Here is a 17,125-nt window from a genome sequence, read left to right as displayed (position 1 = left end):
CAACAACAACCACACACACACACACACACACACACACACACACACACACACACACACACACACACACACACACACACACACACACACACACACACACACACACACACACACACACACACACACACAGATTTTTTTTAATCTCTGCCCTTTATCAAATAGATACACAGACGCTCCGGCCATCTGATTGGAGAGCCCGGAGAAGGAGGCCTGTGATTGGTCTATTTTTGTCCCTGTGACGTCAGGCTCCCGGCGCCATCACATCTGAGGTGAGATTGTTTCCTCTCTGCTCCGCTAACTTCACATTGATCTGTGTGAGAACACGAAAAGGGCGACTCTGGATCATTCTCTCAGGTATCCAGGCGTGAATGACTGTGAAATATATGCAACCACCTCTGGCAGACAACGTTATGTACCGCAGCTTAGGACGCCAAGTTATTGTCCTTTATATTATATTACAGATGTATTATGCCATGTTACAGATGAGGGGCGTTGTTTGGCCAGCCGACGCCTTTCTGTCATATTGCGCTGCTTTGCTTTGCAGATAACTGAGTTCAAGACCTCCGATCGAAATGATCCAGCCCGTCTGCTCGGGAAAACACGGATACCCGCAGAAAACTCGTGTAAAATGTAATACATGAAGAGCATGCAGGGTAACAATGTTGGCAGCAGGTTCATACAGGTGTTTGATAAAAGATCCCCCCATCTTTTATCAAACATACAGATAACTGAGGGGAAGAAGTGGAAGTGGCAATCACAGCACGTCTCACAACAGAAACGCGCTAAAGTTAAAAAGAACAAATAAATAAAATCATTTGTAAATCTGCGCCGCCATGTTGCCGTGACGTCATGTTAACGGTTTCTCAGCCGAATTTGACCGTTAAATGTGCTTTTTATTTATTTGTTGGCGTTAAGTGGATAAAGGACGTGAACAGAGGTGAGCTGTTGATTTTATAAAAACGCTTACGAAGTATGGCAAAAATGGAGAAGGTAAAGAGACACTGTATTTCATCCACAAATTGTCTGGCAGTGACATTTTTTATTTCATCGCTTTGCTTTTTTTCCCGCCATTCTTCTTGCTCTTTTGCCGATTAGTCCTGTCTTTTCCGCAGTTTGTTAAAGTTTAGGTTCCACCTGTTGTTTAATGAACTACCCAGGCTGTGAGCCACCCAACACCTGTTGAATACGCTCATTAATACAGCCGCTGTGAACCAGTCAGATTTCAGCTACCTGATAAAAAATGGCCACAGACATGCATCCAAAGGTGAAGATGTTTCAGATGTGTGCCTGCTCGGCCGAAGCTGACTCCAGCTTTAACAGGATAACATTTCTGTTTTTATTGTAGGTTCTCTTTGATCATGGTCAAAGTTTGTCAAAGCGCTCCTCAACAGCATCTGGAGAATCTCCAACCTCCTTCAAGATTAATGGAGATGTTTCATCCTTTTGGAAAGACTTCATATCTGTCATCATTATATATATATATATATATATATTTGGTTAAATTTAATTAAAAAAAAGTAGCTCAAATCCTGTAATCTTATTTTGTTGTACAAAGGCGTATACAACATCATAGATGTAAAATCACTTTTCACTTACCCCCGTCACTCTGCAACTTGTTGTTGAAGTTGAAGTTGGTACCAAAAAGAAAACAAACAGGCAACCTAGCGGTTATTTACCAACAATAGGAGCCTAAGACCCCCCAAAAAAGACAAGAGTGGAAACAACACGCAGAGCTAATGAAAGAGCAGGTAGACGAACTGAAAAAACACAGTATGAACAGGAGGTTTTTGGGGTTCCAGGTTTTTCTTGAGCAGATGGACTGGTCCGTATTATGAAATATCGGCTTCTGACTGCTAATGGAACACAAAATTATATTACAGATGAGGAGCAGTGGATGGCCAAACAATGCCCCTGATATAATAAGGGTATAGCACAGCCTGTTGTGAGCTATGCTTACTTGGATTACAATAGATTAGATTAAATTGAATTCAATCGATTAGACTAAATTACATTTAGGGTAAATTGTTTTAATTAGGTTTGAGTTGATGTGGATAAAATTAGTTTGTAGATTTACTACAATTACAATTACACTTTTTCATTTGCAGCACAATCTCTAAATGCTTAGATTTTGTTTCTCTCCTAGTAAGTGGTTTCCAACAGGATGCCGAGGAAAGGAAAGCGATCCGAGGCTCAGAAGCTGCGATGGGAAAAGCATCGGGCAGAGCAACCCACCCAGCAGGTACGCAGTTGTTACGCTTTTGTGTTGCAGTGATAACTGTCTGCATGAAAATGGATGTACAACTGTAAAATTTAGTGCCCAACCTCTGAATTATAGAGTGCATTATATAACTGTCTTGTGTGGGTTTCATTATGTGGTCCAGATGGTTTCTGAAGAGATCCTTAAGCCAAGCGTTGGTACTGGTTTCTGCCACCGGCCACAGAGATGGCCGAAGTCCTGCTTAACTGGGCTCAGTTACAAATTGGTCATCCCACCTGATTCTCCTGGCAAGAAGGTATTATTGTTGTCCAATTTATGAAGAAAATATCTGATCTTATGAAGCACTGGTGATCTTCATGCTAAAGAAATTACTCTTGTCGTTGCAGTTTGTTCTGATAATTGGAGACACCCAGCTGCGAGCCATTGTGGATGGTTTCATACAGATGCCAGAGGGACACCTTTCATTTGGCATCATGACGGCTCCGAAGGCCTCTACTTCTGAGCTGCAGACCGAGGTGGTGCACTCTGTGCTTCCTCGGACTCCTGAGGCAGTTTGTCTGCTGGCCCCCAGTAACACACTGACCTCCAGCAAGACCACTGATGAGATTGTGGTTGACTTTGCTGAGCTCCTATCAACCATTTGCCGTCGCTGGCCCAAGGTAAGCATTTTCTCTCATCTTGCTCACATTTTGATTCTTAGTGGTAGTAATACTATATTGGGTACTCTAATTTGATTGATTGTATGGGTTCTTGCATAATCATGTAGAATGTCTGTAAAATGTGTGAAATGTTTAGTACAAATGTAATTCTGTCATGAACATGGTTTGTTTTGTACAGGTTTTTGTGGTCGACTTCCCTCCTCGCCTGAACATTGAAGCGTCTTACCAGGACCTTGTTCGTCAGGCGTTCCTGCGTGTGGCAGCTGGTATGGGTAGGTCAAAAATGTTTGAGTTTTAATACAGCTAAGTTGAGCAGGGATTGGCTCCAGCAACATTGCGACCAGGAAACTGATAAGCGGTAGATGATTGAGAATGACAATGACAGATACATTCAGATGTAGTAATGAATAAAAAGTTGTAATACATGTATGGATACAATAATGACTGGTGTATTGTTGTTTTTTGTTTTTGGTTTTCTTAGGTGTGAAGTACTTTCCACTTGCAGAGTACTTCCCTCTTACGCGGTTGGAGCTGTGGGGCAAGGATGGTGTAAGCAGAATATCGTTGTGAAAGGAAAAAGTCTGATTTGCAATTTGTTGTTGGTATTGAAAACACAGTTCACAGCAGATGTGTATCAAGAGATTTTTAATGTCTTTGCAGGTTCATCTAAGTGATTGTGAGGGGATGAGGATCTTTGTCCGGTTACTCTGGTCTGCTTCGGTGCAGCAGCTTGAGACACAACCACCAACGGCCAAGGTCCCTCCCACACCTTTGCCTCTGAGTAGGACTCTATCTCCTTTGTTGATTGTGAGAGATGGGGTATCATCTCCACCATCAACTGACCCCTTTGAGTGTAAGCCTGTTGGTCAGGGAAGCAAGGTAATTGTTAAACAGTGTGATGTGTGGTTCCGAAATCGATAAAATTTTGATATTTCTGAGTAGTTTCCAGCATTGGTGAACTGATGAACTGATAAAATAAAAGATATAAACATTACCTATTTGTGTAATACAAGTTTGTTTGTTTGTTTTTTTTCCTCCCTCCAGATGAGTCAGCTTGGTGAACCCTCTGAGTCCCAGGCTTCAGCCCAGATCAGGATAGCTCAGCAGCAAGTGTGTTTTCTCTATATGCATTTTGGATGTGTTAATTCGTTATTATTAAATGGTTTGTGTATTTGAAGAGACAACTTGTCATTGGCAGTCTTTGTGTTTTAGGATCCACAGGAGGAGGAGTGCTTCTCCCCACTGAACCCAGTCTGGTTCAGCAGCACAGCCTTACGTGCTATGGAAGAAGCCTCTCCTCCTCATAAGTCTGGCCTTGCGGATTTCAAACCCTCGCCAAAGCGCAAGAAGGTGCCTGATTTAAATTTTATCTGAGGCTTTGTTGTAAACTGTCACTTGATTCCTGACAGTCCCATGTCCCACTCTCTCAGACTTTAATTAACTAGATTGTACTGTCGCTTACCATTCACCTTTTGTGAACTTACACACTACTCCATAACTAATAAACAGCTGCAGAGGCCAGTGCTTTGGGGTTTGGTGTGCTATGACTTTTGCCGGCAGATTATTCATTTTTCTAACTCTCGAAAAACTTCCAAACATTTCCCATGTAAAGAAAATGGGTGGAGTTGGGGGGGTGGGGGGGTCATTTTCATACCTCTACTACTCCTACTTATTTTTTGCTACTGACTCCATACTTTAAAATGTGGATGAAAGTCTCATCTGTTCCTGTATGCTGCATCTTTTGCATCTTTTTATCTTTTTGATCTGTGACTGTTTGGGTTTCATGTTCTTTGTTTGAGAGATTTTCAGTTTATAATGGGTGTGTATTGTACTGAATATTCAGTGTCAGTGTGCTGATATCATGAAAAAATGTCTAAAAATTCCTTATGGACGAAGAGCTTGAGTAAGCCGCCCCTTCTTTTTTTCTAAAGCAGGATCTAGTTGCATCATTGATTTCTCCCATACCAATTTTTTCTGACAGAAGACTGTTTTGTCAGAAATAGCACCAGGTTCAGAAATCCACCGAGCCAGAAATCTGCTCCTTTTCAGCTGTCAGCCTCTGTCTTCAGGCTGTTGCCATGGTGACCTCATGGGTCACCTGGCAACAGCATCAGGGGAAAAAGTTGCAGGTGGAGCGACGAATTGATGGCAGACTCCTCTGATATTAGAGCAGTTTATCAACCAATACTGACATTTCTGTTGAAGTCCACATCATGCACTAAAGAAATACCATGAAAAATATAATATTTCTAAACCGGTTTAGAGCGTTGGTAAACTGCAGATATCAAAGATTTAAAAGTTATCCAATTGTCTAATACATTGTGATACTTGTGATACTTTTTTTTCACCCCCAGACGAGCCAGCCTGGTGAACTGTTTCAGTCCCAGAGTTCATTCCAGGCCAGAATGGCTTGGCGGCAGGTCTGGTTTGTTTTTTGTTTTTTTTTTTGGGCTTGTTTGACTTTGGTTTGTTTTTCTAAACTACCTTTAGCATATGTTCATTTTTTGTTATTGTATGCTTTGTGCATTTGAAAAGACAAAATGTCATTAGCAATCTTTGTGTTTTAGGTTCCACAGGAGGAGGAGTGCTTCTCCCCACTGAACCCAGTCTGGTTCAGCAGCACAGCTTTGCGTGCTATGGAGGAAGCCTCTTCTCATATGTCTGGCCTTGTGGATTTTGAACCTTCTCCAAAGTGCAAGAAGGTAATTTGACTGATTTAAGTTTTACCCACTGGTTAGTGGGAAAGTCAATACTCCTTATGTCTTCTGACATATGAATTTATAATACTAATTATCTTTGAACACAATCTGCTACTGTTATACATAATTGTAATTTATATCCACTGAATTCCTTGTGAAGCTGTATTTGGTCTTATGTCCGATATGATGGCGCAGACGGTCTCCAATGCACCAGCAAAAGAGCCCTTGACCAAGGCCAAACACCCTCCTACATCCCAATCCCCAGTTAACAACGTAAGTTGCTTCCTACCACAACTGACACACATGCTGAACATCAGCAGAAAGCACAAGGTCTTCACTGAGACATGTCCAGACTGTATACACTACCTGAAGTTTGTTTGTTGCAAAATTGTGGTTCACATTCCAGTCGGAAAAGTGAAACCCAACGGTCCAGCCAAGACATGTCAAATAAGAAGTGACTGACATTGGGGCTGAAGCAGTATGAGTCATATTCAGCAGCTTCGCTGGTCGCTGTTCAGGAGCAGCAGCCCTCCTTTTGATCACTGGGGCTACATAACTATGAAACAGTTGACCAGAGCGTTCCAGGAAATTAATCTTTTGCAACTTAAACAGCATATTGCAGGTTAAACTTTTTTCAAAATTTAAATAAAATCTTGTCTAAAATTTTTTTAAGACATGAGAGCGCAAATGTAGTCCAAAAAGTGGAGGAGGAGGAGCTAAGCCTCAAAACACCGCGTCATATGACGTAGGCAGAGGGAGCCATATGCTGGGATCGGTCGGCACTCTGAAGGAGGAGGGAGTTGTCAGAGAGTCGGTGTGTTGCATTCATTTTTCATTAGCATGGCAAATTATTGCGTTTGTGGGGGTTGCACAAACTCCAGCCTGTCAGGACATCGAGTCCACAGGTTTCCTAACAGGAAGAAAAACGGCGCTGTCTTTCGTGCCTGGGTTCGTTTTGTGCAGCTGAAGAGACGGGACTTCACGGCTGCATCGGTTACGACAAACACGGTCGTGTGTGGCTCTCACTTCAGACCGGAGGATTATCGATCAAGCGATCTGATGGAGTTCAACATGGGATGCCGAAGCAAGACCCAGGTGCGACTGACACCGAGTGCGGTGCCTTCGGTGCACCCAGCCTCCTCAGCTCAGCTGTCCGAAGCAGGCTGCGGTTGTGTCCCCAGCCGGACACGTGGTCGCAGGCCCGCTCGACGAAAACAGTGCGCTGTAAGTGCATTTTCCAACATTTACCAATCACCAACATGGTCTGCACAGTCATTTCAGTAAAGGCAATGCCTAAGTCGTTGTTGACCAGCGAGCAAGCTCACAATAGCTGTCCCACCGAACAAAACGTGGCTGTACCATTAATAATTTTGTTATTGCCGGACATATCATGGTAATGAACACAATATAAACTAACACCCGACCTGCTCTGCCCTGGTTTTCCTGACACCACAGCTCCGTCTCCTCTGACCATTTACTCTCATAGCAGGAGCCAAACAGGCTCGTAGTTTTCGGACTGCAGTCCGTCATATGTGTAATGGTACACATTTAAAGTTTCTTCTGTGTTCGAACTGAGATTTGGATCCATTGTTTTTCCCGTTCAAGATCACCGCTCTGCCTACGTCACTTCCGCTTGAGCGTTTTCAGATGCGAACGTAAAATGTTCTCAGAAAAACTACTCCAGAAGCCCAGTTAATGTTTTTACCAATATATTTTGAAGAGAAAAATAGTTACCATATTATTTTTCTAAACATTGATTCAATGGTTGCTCTAACCTGCAATATGCTCTTTAAGTTGTGAAAAACAACAAAGCTAAACTAAATAAAGTGTATATTTATTTTAGCTGTTTTGTTTTTGCTTTAGTTTGTTTGTTTTTTTTACTAAAACGAAATTTGGGTACTTTACTTTTATACAGCCTGCATTTTCATCTTATACACAAACGACATGTATCAGTAAATTGGAAGTTAAATAAAAGGTTAATCGTCTTTATTATTCTCACACTAATTATGTTCTGTTTTTTCTAACTTTACAGAAAGTCAAGTCACATCAAATGGTAGACATGATTGAAAATGTAAATAAAGAGGGCGACTCTGACTCCTGCAGGAACCGATGTATGGTGTTGCACAAGGTGCAGCCTTCCACTGCGGCAGGTACTTTCCAGCCAAATTTTAATTAAAATACTTTATTTCCTTGTCTCCAAATTTCAATTTTCTCCACCAACCTAATTAGCATGGCAGATGAACTGTTGTGGTGAACTGTAGTATATCTTTCTTTCCTTCCTATTCTTGTCTCCTTATTAACTTAATCACCAATGACTCTCTGTGAATCAGTGTGTTTGGCTCAAGTGTTTCTATCCATGGAGATCCTCCTTCTGTAGCACATAATTTGTTTTTTATCACGACTTAATAGAAAGGAAAAGCCCTTCATCTGAAGAGAGCAATGTTACAGAAGAGAAACCATTGCTACCAAAATTGGAGTCAGTAAGTGTTTTGTTTATAAATGTCTTCTGTAATAATTTGATTACACTGACTCAAGGTTATGGCTCATTATTGTATGAGCTGTGGTGGGATCATTATATCTTGGTTAAAATAATTACAACGCTCCACATAGACATGTCTGTCCCAGATGTTGCACAGCTGATCCATCTCCATTTTTTTCCTCTTCATCAAGATCAAAGAAGAGCGGATTGATGAAGACTACCACCAGAGCCTGCAGCCCTCCATAACTGCAGAATGCATCAAGCATGAGCCCAGTTTGGCACAGGTATGTCACACACATGCAGACAGCATCACAAAGCAGACAACTGAGATCAGTCATTGAAATCACAAAGTAACATTTCCTTTTTGGAACTGATTTATGGTACTACTTTATAAAGTGTTTCATCACAAATATTATTTGATTAATTTTTTTACGATATAAACATATCAAAAAACACAATTGACAATGTATTGGGTTTTATCCTTAGACACCAGATCAGAGTCTCCTGCCTCCATCTCTGAACCAAGTTACTGTTGTGTTTTTTACAGGAGGATTTGAAGATTGGTTCTGTCTTTTCTTTGACCGAAGACTCCCCGTCAGCAGCGCCTACAGTCGCCCTCATGGATTTACCTGCATCCTGCTCCAAGTAAGATGGTCCTGATGAAACGGCAGTCCGTTTACCAGAGAAAGCACCACGCTGACATTCTGCTCCACTTAATACCTTTTTAAAAATGTACCTAAAGAAATCAGTAAAAACCTGTCAGTTATGGCTTGAGTGAGTCAAGTTTTGTCTATCTTTATTTGGAGTTGATACTTGTCAATACTGGTCTCATCCTACTAACCGCTCTTGTTCTCCTTTGTCCGCTGTTCTCACAGGGTGATAACACAGTCTCAGCAAGGCCTCCAGGCTCAGGTGGACACTGACAGGACAATGAAAGACTTCTGTAGTCAGACCTGCGTCTCCACCTTCAACTACAAGAAAATCACAGCCACCAAAATACCCATCATGCCACTGACGCCACATTCACAGTGCAGTGTGTGCAGCAGATCTTGCATTGTAAGTGACGATGTAACAGATTATTGTTGTGATGTTATTATAATAATATATTCAGCCCACCTTACAAGTAATCGAATAAACTAACTAAACTGTTTCTTTGTGGGCAGAGTAAACATGAAATCGTCAGGCAGGATGTTGTCCACAAGTTCTGCAGTGAGCCATGTGTTCTCCGTTTCTGCAACATGAACAATCTGACCCTCTGTGCAAACTGTCACTCCTGCTCTAACACATTGCTCATACTCAAGATGGAAGAAGGCGACCAAAAACTATGTAGTGCAGAATGTTTGGCTCAATTCAAAAAGGTAAGAAAATATAGATGTAATACATGAAAATTAAAACGACATCAACTCTTGTACAAATTGGAATTTTTTTTCAAACTAAAATTGCTAATATCTGGTTCAAGGAGGGTAAACGTTATCTATAGAAGAAGCACCCATATTTTCCTTTTAATTTATTCCCGAATAAAAAATGCAGTAATGCTCTCTTTGCTTTCTGATATTTAGCAGAAAATTCAAACACCACAGCCTTGTGCCATGTGCCAAACGTCTAGTTCGATATCAGACATGGTTGAACACAGAAAAAGTGAAGACGTGGTGCAGTTGTTCTGCTCCCGCAGTTGTGTGATGGCATCAAAGATCCAGGCTGTCAGTGCAGCAGGTACTGAACCATCATTTTGTTAAGATGGCTGTCATTGTTTCTGCAATGAGTTCAGATGGTTAGATCCAGGTGTATTCATAACTCCAACTCTGGTAAAGCCAACTCGACTTGAACAATTTTATATTTTATATTCTTATGTCATGAAAACTATAAAGCAGCAGTAAAACAAGACTCTCGTCTCGCATATGTTAATGGAAAGAGTGAGTTCATCTATTTTACACTCATGAAACCTCAGAGCCTTGCGTTCAGATGTGTTAGTACTCATACTTCTCTTCTTCTTCTTAAACCTCCTGCTCCACAGGTATTTCTCTGGACTGTGATAACTGTGGAAACAACACAATACCAGCCTGCCACCTTGCCATGTCAGATGCCTCCATTAAAAACTTCTGCTCTCTAACATGTGCTATGACTTTTAAGGTAACATAAACATAGACTTAATCAAGTTGATGTGCAGAAAAGGTTAGTCTTCTCTAAGGTTAGGTTTTGAAAAAAAACAACAACAACAACAAATGCATCCTGAGAAAAAGTGTTGTCTATAATCATCATCATTTACCCTGATTGAAAGACAGCCCCTGTTAGAGAAGACTAGTCCAGGTTAAAACTGTATTCACCTATATAAAAATATACTGTTGCTCTGGGGCCTTCTTCACAGTGAACATGATGCGTCTACTTAAGAAATATATATATTTTGACCTGATGCTAATACAAAATCCTGTGACATATTTTTGGTAAAAGTTTAAAATCTTTGAAAACCTTTTGCACAGGAGACCCACAAAGACAAGCCTGCTGCCTCTGATGAAACAAGGGCCAACAACCAAACCCAATGTGACTTTTTCAAACCACCAGAGAAGATGCCACGTGCCCAGAGTCAACACATTACAAAAACCACACCCAAAATTGTCCAGCCGAAGGTGTCTTGTCTTTGTTTCCTTCAATTTGAGGAACACTAGTGCAGTAAATATTAGTCTTCTCCAAAGCTAAAGTTTAAAAGGTCCAATGATAACAACAAATGAATACTGTCTGTTTTGTGTGTAATAAAAGCCTCATTATCATCTGTCCTGATTTTAAGACAACCTTTCCAACAAATGTCAGATCAGATTAATCCAGGTGAAAGCATTCTTAAGATATCATTGTCTCAGTCTGAAAGGGCTTGTCCTGTATAGAATCTCCAACGTCAGCCAATACCTATGTAAAATCAGATAAGGGCTTTCTCCACTGTTAACATGATATGTCTAAAATTTAGACACATTTTTTGACCATATTGTCCTGATGTTCTATGAAATCTTAACTTGGTTGAAAATCTTTGAACACTCTCTCCACCGGACACCCAGGAAGACACGCCTGCTGCTTCTAATGAGACAAGGGCCAACATCCAAACCCAATGTGACTTTTTCAAACCATCAGGGAAGCTCCTATGTGCTCAGTGTCGACACGTTATGAAAACAACACCCAAAGTTGTCCAGCAGAAGGTGTGTTGACTTTGTTTCCTTGAAATGACTGGATGTAATCTGAGGGCATGGTCCATTAGTTGTTTGTAGTATTTTTATTTGACAATAACTTGTTTCACCTGTAATCTGGAAATGTAGATACAGGAAACTTAATACACACGGAGGGAAACACCTTTGAATTAAGATACTATCTGCTTGGTATTTTGTAGCGTTGCTCTCAAATACTAATCAAATGTTTTAATCCTTAAAGAATTTTTACCCACAAAATTAGGTTGCAAGTGTGATGGTTTGAATCCTATAGGGAGTTATTGCTTTAGTTTAATTTTGTTTTGTTGTCCTCTGAATGAGGATGGAAAAGTTGACTTTGTTGACAGTGTTCTTTTCGTGTTTGTCTATTTTTTTTAAATCCCTGTGTAGAGGTCCTACTGTATTTTTCGTGTTGCTGATGGAGTGTGCTACAGGCCTGTAACAAAGCTTACAAGCTGTAGGAAAGCAAATATTTACACACCGGTGATTTTAGTGGGGCAGGAGGGGGTTCAGTTAATATGCTTTTTATGTTATTAGTTGTCACGACAACTTTTAATCTGCTGCAGTTTCAAGTTAGAGGATGTTATGTTGACTCAACGCACTTCAGCACTTGTGTTTTCCTCTTGACACGTCTGTGGATCCTTAACTCCACCTCTGATTCAAGGGTCAAAATCATGATGTAATTTCTTTCGATATCCAACTTGCATGTGAGATTGTGGCACCCTGTAATTAATGTATATTTGTGTGTGTGTAGTAGTTCATCCTTTCCTTAATCAACTTAACTTTATGTTAATAAAAAAACTCTCTGTCTGCACACAGAACAAAATGGATTTTGTGTGTAGCCTGGCTTGTTTTCAAGAGTTTAAGAGAGCCAACAAGATACCGGGAAAGTGTGAATTCTGCAAGTCTGAACAGATCATCAGAAAGGCCAAGAGGGTTGATGGCAAAGACTGCTACTTCTGCAGTGAAAGTAAGAAGGCAGACAAATGAAGGATTGTGTAGCCTGGTTTGTTTGAGGGGATAAAGGGGGATAAAATAAACTGTTAAATCTTTTTTCTGTTCTCACAGGATGTAAGAAACTGTTCCACCATCAGCTGGTACGACAGTGGGGGAAACACTGTTCCTCCTGTGCGTACTGTCAATCCAGCTCCAGGATGTTGGTGATGGCAAAGTACGAAGGAAATAATGAGGAGTTCTGCTCTGAAGAATGCAGCGCAAAGTTCAAGATGCTTGTCTGCCATGTATGCTCACATGGATTAGCTGCAGCCTCATTGCACATGTCTGGTTAGAATCATTTTTAACTCTGACTCTCCACCATCTGACAGGTTGCTCAGTGTGATGCCTGCGGTCATAAAGGGGAATTGAAACAGCGTCTTCCCATGCTGGGGGAGGTCAAACACTTCTGTAACCTCAAGTGTCTCCGTGACTTCTGTCATAATAAAGTCCAGACAATCAACACAGGTGTGTGCTGTGGCTGCAATGATATGTTGATTATCTTGTGTTATTGTTTAGAGCCCAGTTTAAGTCTGAATGTGTGGCTGCCTTGGATCTATTTCGGCAATGCATTTGGCCATATGAATATTTTGATTTCTATAAATTTTGCAGCCCTAGTGCCAAACAGACCAGGTTCTGGATATCACCCCTGTTGGAGAAATCTGGGTAATCTAAAAAGGGCCCCAATCAGTTGGCTTTCCTTTTTTTAACTTTAAGTTACATTCTCAGTTAAAGTTTCATGGGCTGAAACCTGACAGTTCCTGTGGACTCCTCTTTTCTCCAGAGTCTTCACCTCGAAGGCCCTCAGGTGTAGTAGAGTCCTCACTTGCGAGCTCACTGGCCAGAAAGACCAGCACCTCTTCCAGCACTACACACTGTGGTATATACACCAACACACACGTGTGGAGTGGATTCCGTACATGTAGACATTTCTTTTTCTGACTCATATTCTCATATTTCCACAGGTTTGATCCCTGACATTCAAACAAAGGTCTTTGTACACGTAAGTTCACATATTTACAACGCATATTTGATTTTATCATGTTATAAACTGAATATAACAACCTGGATTTACAATTTGAATGTTTTTGTCATTCAAGGATATTCTCATTGTATTTCTGTTCTTCAGGGCAGCACTCAAACAGTCCCCAAGGAGATGAAGAACAAGTCCATGATCTGTACACCTTTTGTGCACAACAAAGGAGTCTCCTGTACAACACAGATGGTGGACACAGATACACAAACAGGTAAAATTCGCCTTTAAATACTCGTTTTCTGTGATGCAGCGACTTCCACCAAACATCAGTTTGCTCATGTTAAAATACAAATATAAAATAAATGAAAACTTAAGATGTTGTGTTTTTAATCTCTCTGTTGTGCAAAGACAACTTTGTCCCTAAAGTTATAGTGGTGCCTCTCCCAGTGCCAGTGTATATTCCTCTGCCTATCATCATGTACAGTCAGTATACACAGAAGTCCCTGGGCCTGCCACTACCGGTGGGTCAAAGAAACTTGTGACCTTGTTTTGTTGTGATCACGTACCAATAATACTACTGAACAGTCTTTCCCAAACTGTGCCTTTGTCAGGTTCCTGTTCCGGTCGTCCTCCCTCCTGTGATGTCAGACCTGCCTGAGCCAACAGTGAAAGCCATGGAGGAAGGGGTCCAGCTAGAACCCTCTGAGGGAAAACCCAACCACAGGTCTGAGATGGAGATCGAGCAGGATGATGAGGAGGAGCAGGAAGCTGGAGAGAGCACCGAAGGAAACAGTAACAAGATTCGGGCCATGAAAGGTAAGAAGCTGGATTAATATTCATTTGATTACATGAAATAGATAATTGTTGTATTTCTATATTTCGAATGAATGAAATTAAAATGAAATGAAATTTCAGATCACGCCTTTTCCAAAGACCTGGGTAGTTTGAGCAGCCAGCAGCAATCAGCCAATCCACCTCTATCTACCCCATCTCCTCCTCCTGCCCCACAGATGACAGAGCCTGCTCCTCCACTATCAACACAAACTCTAGACAAAGCGCACAACAAGAATACAGTAAGAAACCAGCAGACAGGCCGACAGCCCATCTGTCTGTGCTGTGAACCTGGTTCTCTCTTTTCTCCAACAGTTATCTCCAGCAGCTCAAGAGGACATGGATCAAATAGACGTTTCTAAGGTCTTGTCAAGGAAACACCACAGACTGAAAAGTGAGTGTGGGATGGAAGCCTGGAAGAGATGGATTCAATGGAGGGAGTCACAGACCAACCAGGATCCTGTTTCCTGTATGTTGTCCTTTATTCCTTCATTTCCAGTAAGCTCAGGACTCGGTAGTTTGAAGTAGATCACGAATGGCCGACACCTACACTCACACTTTCTCCTCCCCGTCAGCACACACGGTGAGGTTAAAGGAGGACATTCTTCACTACTCTGCGGCTGAACTGTGCGACGCTCTCTGTCGCTTCGTCAATGAGGTGAAGCAACCGGATGGTGAGCCGTACTCACCCGACAACCTGTTCTACCTTTGCCTCAGCTTACAACAGGTAAGGTTGACATCATGGCTCATACAGAGGGCACAACATATTTAAAAGAACGCTCATACTAAAGTTACCAATTAAACCAAGATTTATTTCAAGCCAAGCAATGAAACAAAATATCACCCAAAAGAATCCCGCCAAAATAAACTAAAGCTAAGGAAATCACTAGGCCAGGCATGCAATGGGCCTATTCTAACCAATCAAAGGCAGAAAGAAGATAATCTGATCCTAATAAAGCAAAGAACATGGAAAAATGGACTACGGGTGATCTTCAACCCAAACTAAAATAACAAAAATACAAAACAAAAGAGAGGGAGCTTGAGGCGTCCACTCGGATTTATATGAAAAAATTATTCATGATCTCAGAACATTGCAACAATAAATAAAAAAAGATCCTGGATTCAGTTCACTGTTATTTCTCATCACTTACTGGCTGAAGAACCGATTTGCTTAAATTTCTTCTTAGAATACAATTTCCTTTATTGTCATCATACTTCTTTTCATGATAGTTTGGGACATACCCTGGGACATTTACTGACACACTGTTGTTTTTGGGGTTTCTCTCCAGTATTTGTTTGATAACAGTCGTTTGGAGAATATATTCAGTGATCTGATCTACAACAAGTTCTCCACAGAGTTCACCAAAACCCTCAAACTTCCAGTCACAGCTCGTGGTGAGTTAATTTCCAGATTATTTCTGGCTCTGATAGACTCAGATTTATACCCGGTCTCTGTTCCTTCAGCAGGCCGCATCCATTCCAGTGTGGAAGAGGGGTTTCTTTGGGACTGTAAACAGTTGGGGGCGTACTCCCCCATTGTCCTCCTCAACACGCTGCTCTTCTTCGGCTGCAAGTACTTTGGCTTCACCACGGTGGAGCAGCACAGACAGCTTTCCTTCGCCCACGTCATTTGCGGCACCAAAACCAACCGGAACAGCACCAAGACCACTTTCCTGCGCTTCTATCCGCCCAGCTCCACAAAGGATGCAGAAGCAGGTACCACCGTGACTTCATACCTTCTTCTATTGGATTTATGGCATTTCACCTGACATGAGGGAAGTGGTGTGTATGTTCTTCAGATACAGATGGAGTTCCAGCCAAGAGATGTAAGAAAACTCAAACTAAAGAGAGTTTCCTGGAGATGACAGAGGACAGAGAAAACCCTCTACGCTGTCCGGTCAAACTCTACAAGTTCTACCTCTCCAAGTGGTGGGTGACTCCCTGCCGGTGTTTTTTTATATTTTTATTGAACTGTTGTATTCACAGCAGTATTTAATTCTCTGCTTTGGGGTGTAAGTTGCTCATAAACAGTTCGAGTTGATTACTTTTTTTTTTCTTCCAAATGAGTATTTGACTCTTTAGTATTTTTCTTTAGTATTTGTGGTTAACTGGAATTATTGTCTGTGTTTTTGCTGCTGAATTCATTCTGTTTCCATGCAGCTCGGACTTGGTGAGGCAGCGCAGAGACTTGTTCTACCTCTGTCCGGATCACCACTGTGTTATAAGCAGCCCGCTGTGGTTCTCCTTCACCCCTCTGGATGACAGCACCCTGCAGGACATGCTGATACGGATCCTCACCGTCCGAGAGCTGCAGGACGACGATGCAAGATAGATTTTATTTTTTAATTAAAATTTTTTTGGGCAGCACTGTTCTCAGTAATGAAGATTGATTTGATTGAAGTCCTTCCATTTTTCAAAATTAACAGCCCTCATTTTAAACCACATTACATTTCCCTCTTGGGACTCAATCTGTTAGCATTGAAAATATCCAACCTCTTGCATCAGTGGCCATCCGATCTGAGAAACCTTTATTTCTCCAACAAAATTGAAAAGAATATTTTTTATTCATCACTGACTGTCCATATTAGATCAGGCTCAGTGTGGATCTTGGACTCTTTGACTTCTCAGGAAGTTAAATTTAAAACCATTTTATACGTAATGAAAAGGAGTTTTTCTGTTTTGTTGAAAGCTTCATGATGACCCAGTTGTTTCTGTTCTTTCAATGCACACATTCTTATTTGAATTTGGAAACGTGGAATTGAGTTCATCAACGGCTTCTTTTTAACCTCAATAATAGCAATGAACTTTAAATGATTTCAATTGGAACTAATAGAAATCTAACAGTGCAACAAAAACAGAACATCAGTCACAAATAAACAAATTCTGACATCCCGTTGAATGAAAAGTGCCTTGAAGAATCTGTATATTAATGTGTTAATGTAAGCCAGTTTGTTTTTGCTTAAATTCTTAAAGCTCAGCTGGGTTTAATATACACAGGGTTTCAAATCATCTTGCAGGATTTATCAACATGCTCTTACTTCCTCGAGTTACACAAGAAAAATCTATCTGCATTTCTACATTTCAT

The 17,125-nt window shown here is 41.1% G+C and overlaps 1 protein-coding gene across 3 annotated transcripts; it reads left to right on the top strand.

Annotated features, from left to right (window-relative positions):
• The first annotated feature begins 256 nt into the window (after positions 1–256).
• LOC115051063 (zinc finger MYM-type protein 4-like) lies at positions 257–17,050 on the top strand. Of its 3 annotated transcripts, none has more exons than XM_029514334.1 (38): positions 257–351; positions 2,141–2,236; positions 2,379–2,510; positions 2,602–2,874; positions 3,053–3,146; positions 3,356–3,423; positions 3,535–3,753; positions 3,919–3,984; positions 4,087–4,224; positions 5,229–5,294; positions 5,442–5,576; positions 5,769–5,846; positions 7,606–7,723; positions 7,983–8,053; positions 8,244–8,336; positions 8,600–8,697; positions 8,928–9,108; positions 9,216–9,410; positions 9,612–9,765; positions 10,067–10,182; positions 10,530–10,676; positions 11,097–11,234; positions 12,060–12,210; positions 12,309–12,481; positions 12,566–12,701; positions 12,846–12,899; positions 13,018–13,113; positions 13,199–13,236; positions 13,363–13,480; positions 13,618–13,730; positions 13,821–14,025; positions 14,125–14,282; positions 14,356–14,509; positions 14,616–14,767; positions 15,330–15,435; positions 15,508–15,756; positions 15,840–15,969; positions 16,201–17,050. In XM_029514334.1, exons 2-38 carry the CDS (start codon positions 2,159–2,161, stop codon positions 16,370–16,372), a joined length of 4,863 nt encoding a protein of 1,620 aa, XP_029370194.1. In that variant the 5' UTR covers positions 257–351; positions 2,141–2,158; the 3' UTR covers positions 16,373–17,050. The 3 variants fall into 3 exon arrangements, with proteins under 3 accessions (XP_029370194.1, XP_029370192.1, XP_029370195.1); XM_029514332.1 differs by having other exon boundaries at positions 15,505–15,756; XM_029514335.1 differs by lacking the exons at positions 15,330–15,435; positions 15,508–15,756; positions 15,840–15,969; positions 16,201–17,050 and having other exon boundaries at positions 14,356–14,538; positions 14,616–14,669.
• Positions 17,051–17,125: the final 75 nt, after the last annotated feature.

Source organism: Echeneis naucrates, chromosome 11 (assembly GCF_900963305.1).
Source record: "Echeneis naucrates chromosome 11, fEcheNa1.1, whole genome shotgun sequence".
Taxonomy (NCBI): domain Eukaryota; kingdom Metazoa; phylum Chordata; class Actinopteri; order Carangiformes; family Echeneidae; genus Echeneis; species Echeneis naucrates.
The sequence above is the reverse complement of the archived record's forward strand: the minus strand, read 5'-3'. Positions and strand labels throughout refer to the sequence as shown.

What these genes read in the sequence shown, in the direction of transcription:
- LOC115051063 (XM_029514332.1), top strand. Translation starts at nt 2,159, where the DNA reads ATGCCGAGGAAAGGAAAGCGATCCGAGGCTCAGAAGCTGCGATGGGAA. An exon ending in TTTGCCGTCGCTGGCCCAAG is followed by an intron (nt 2,875 to 3,052) that starts GTAAGCATTTTC and finishes TGTTTTGTACAG; the next exon opens with GTTTTTGTGGTCGACTTCCC. An exon ending in TCAGGATAGCTCAGCAGCAA is followed by an intron (nt 3,985 to 4,086) that starts GTGTGTTTTCTC and finishes TTTGTGTTTTAG; the next exon opens with GATCCACAGGAGGAGGAGTG.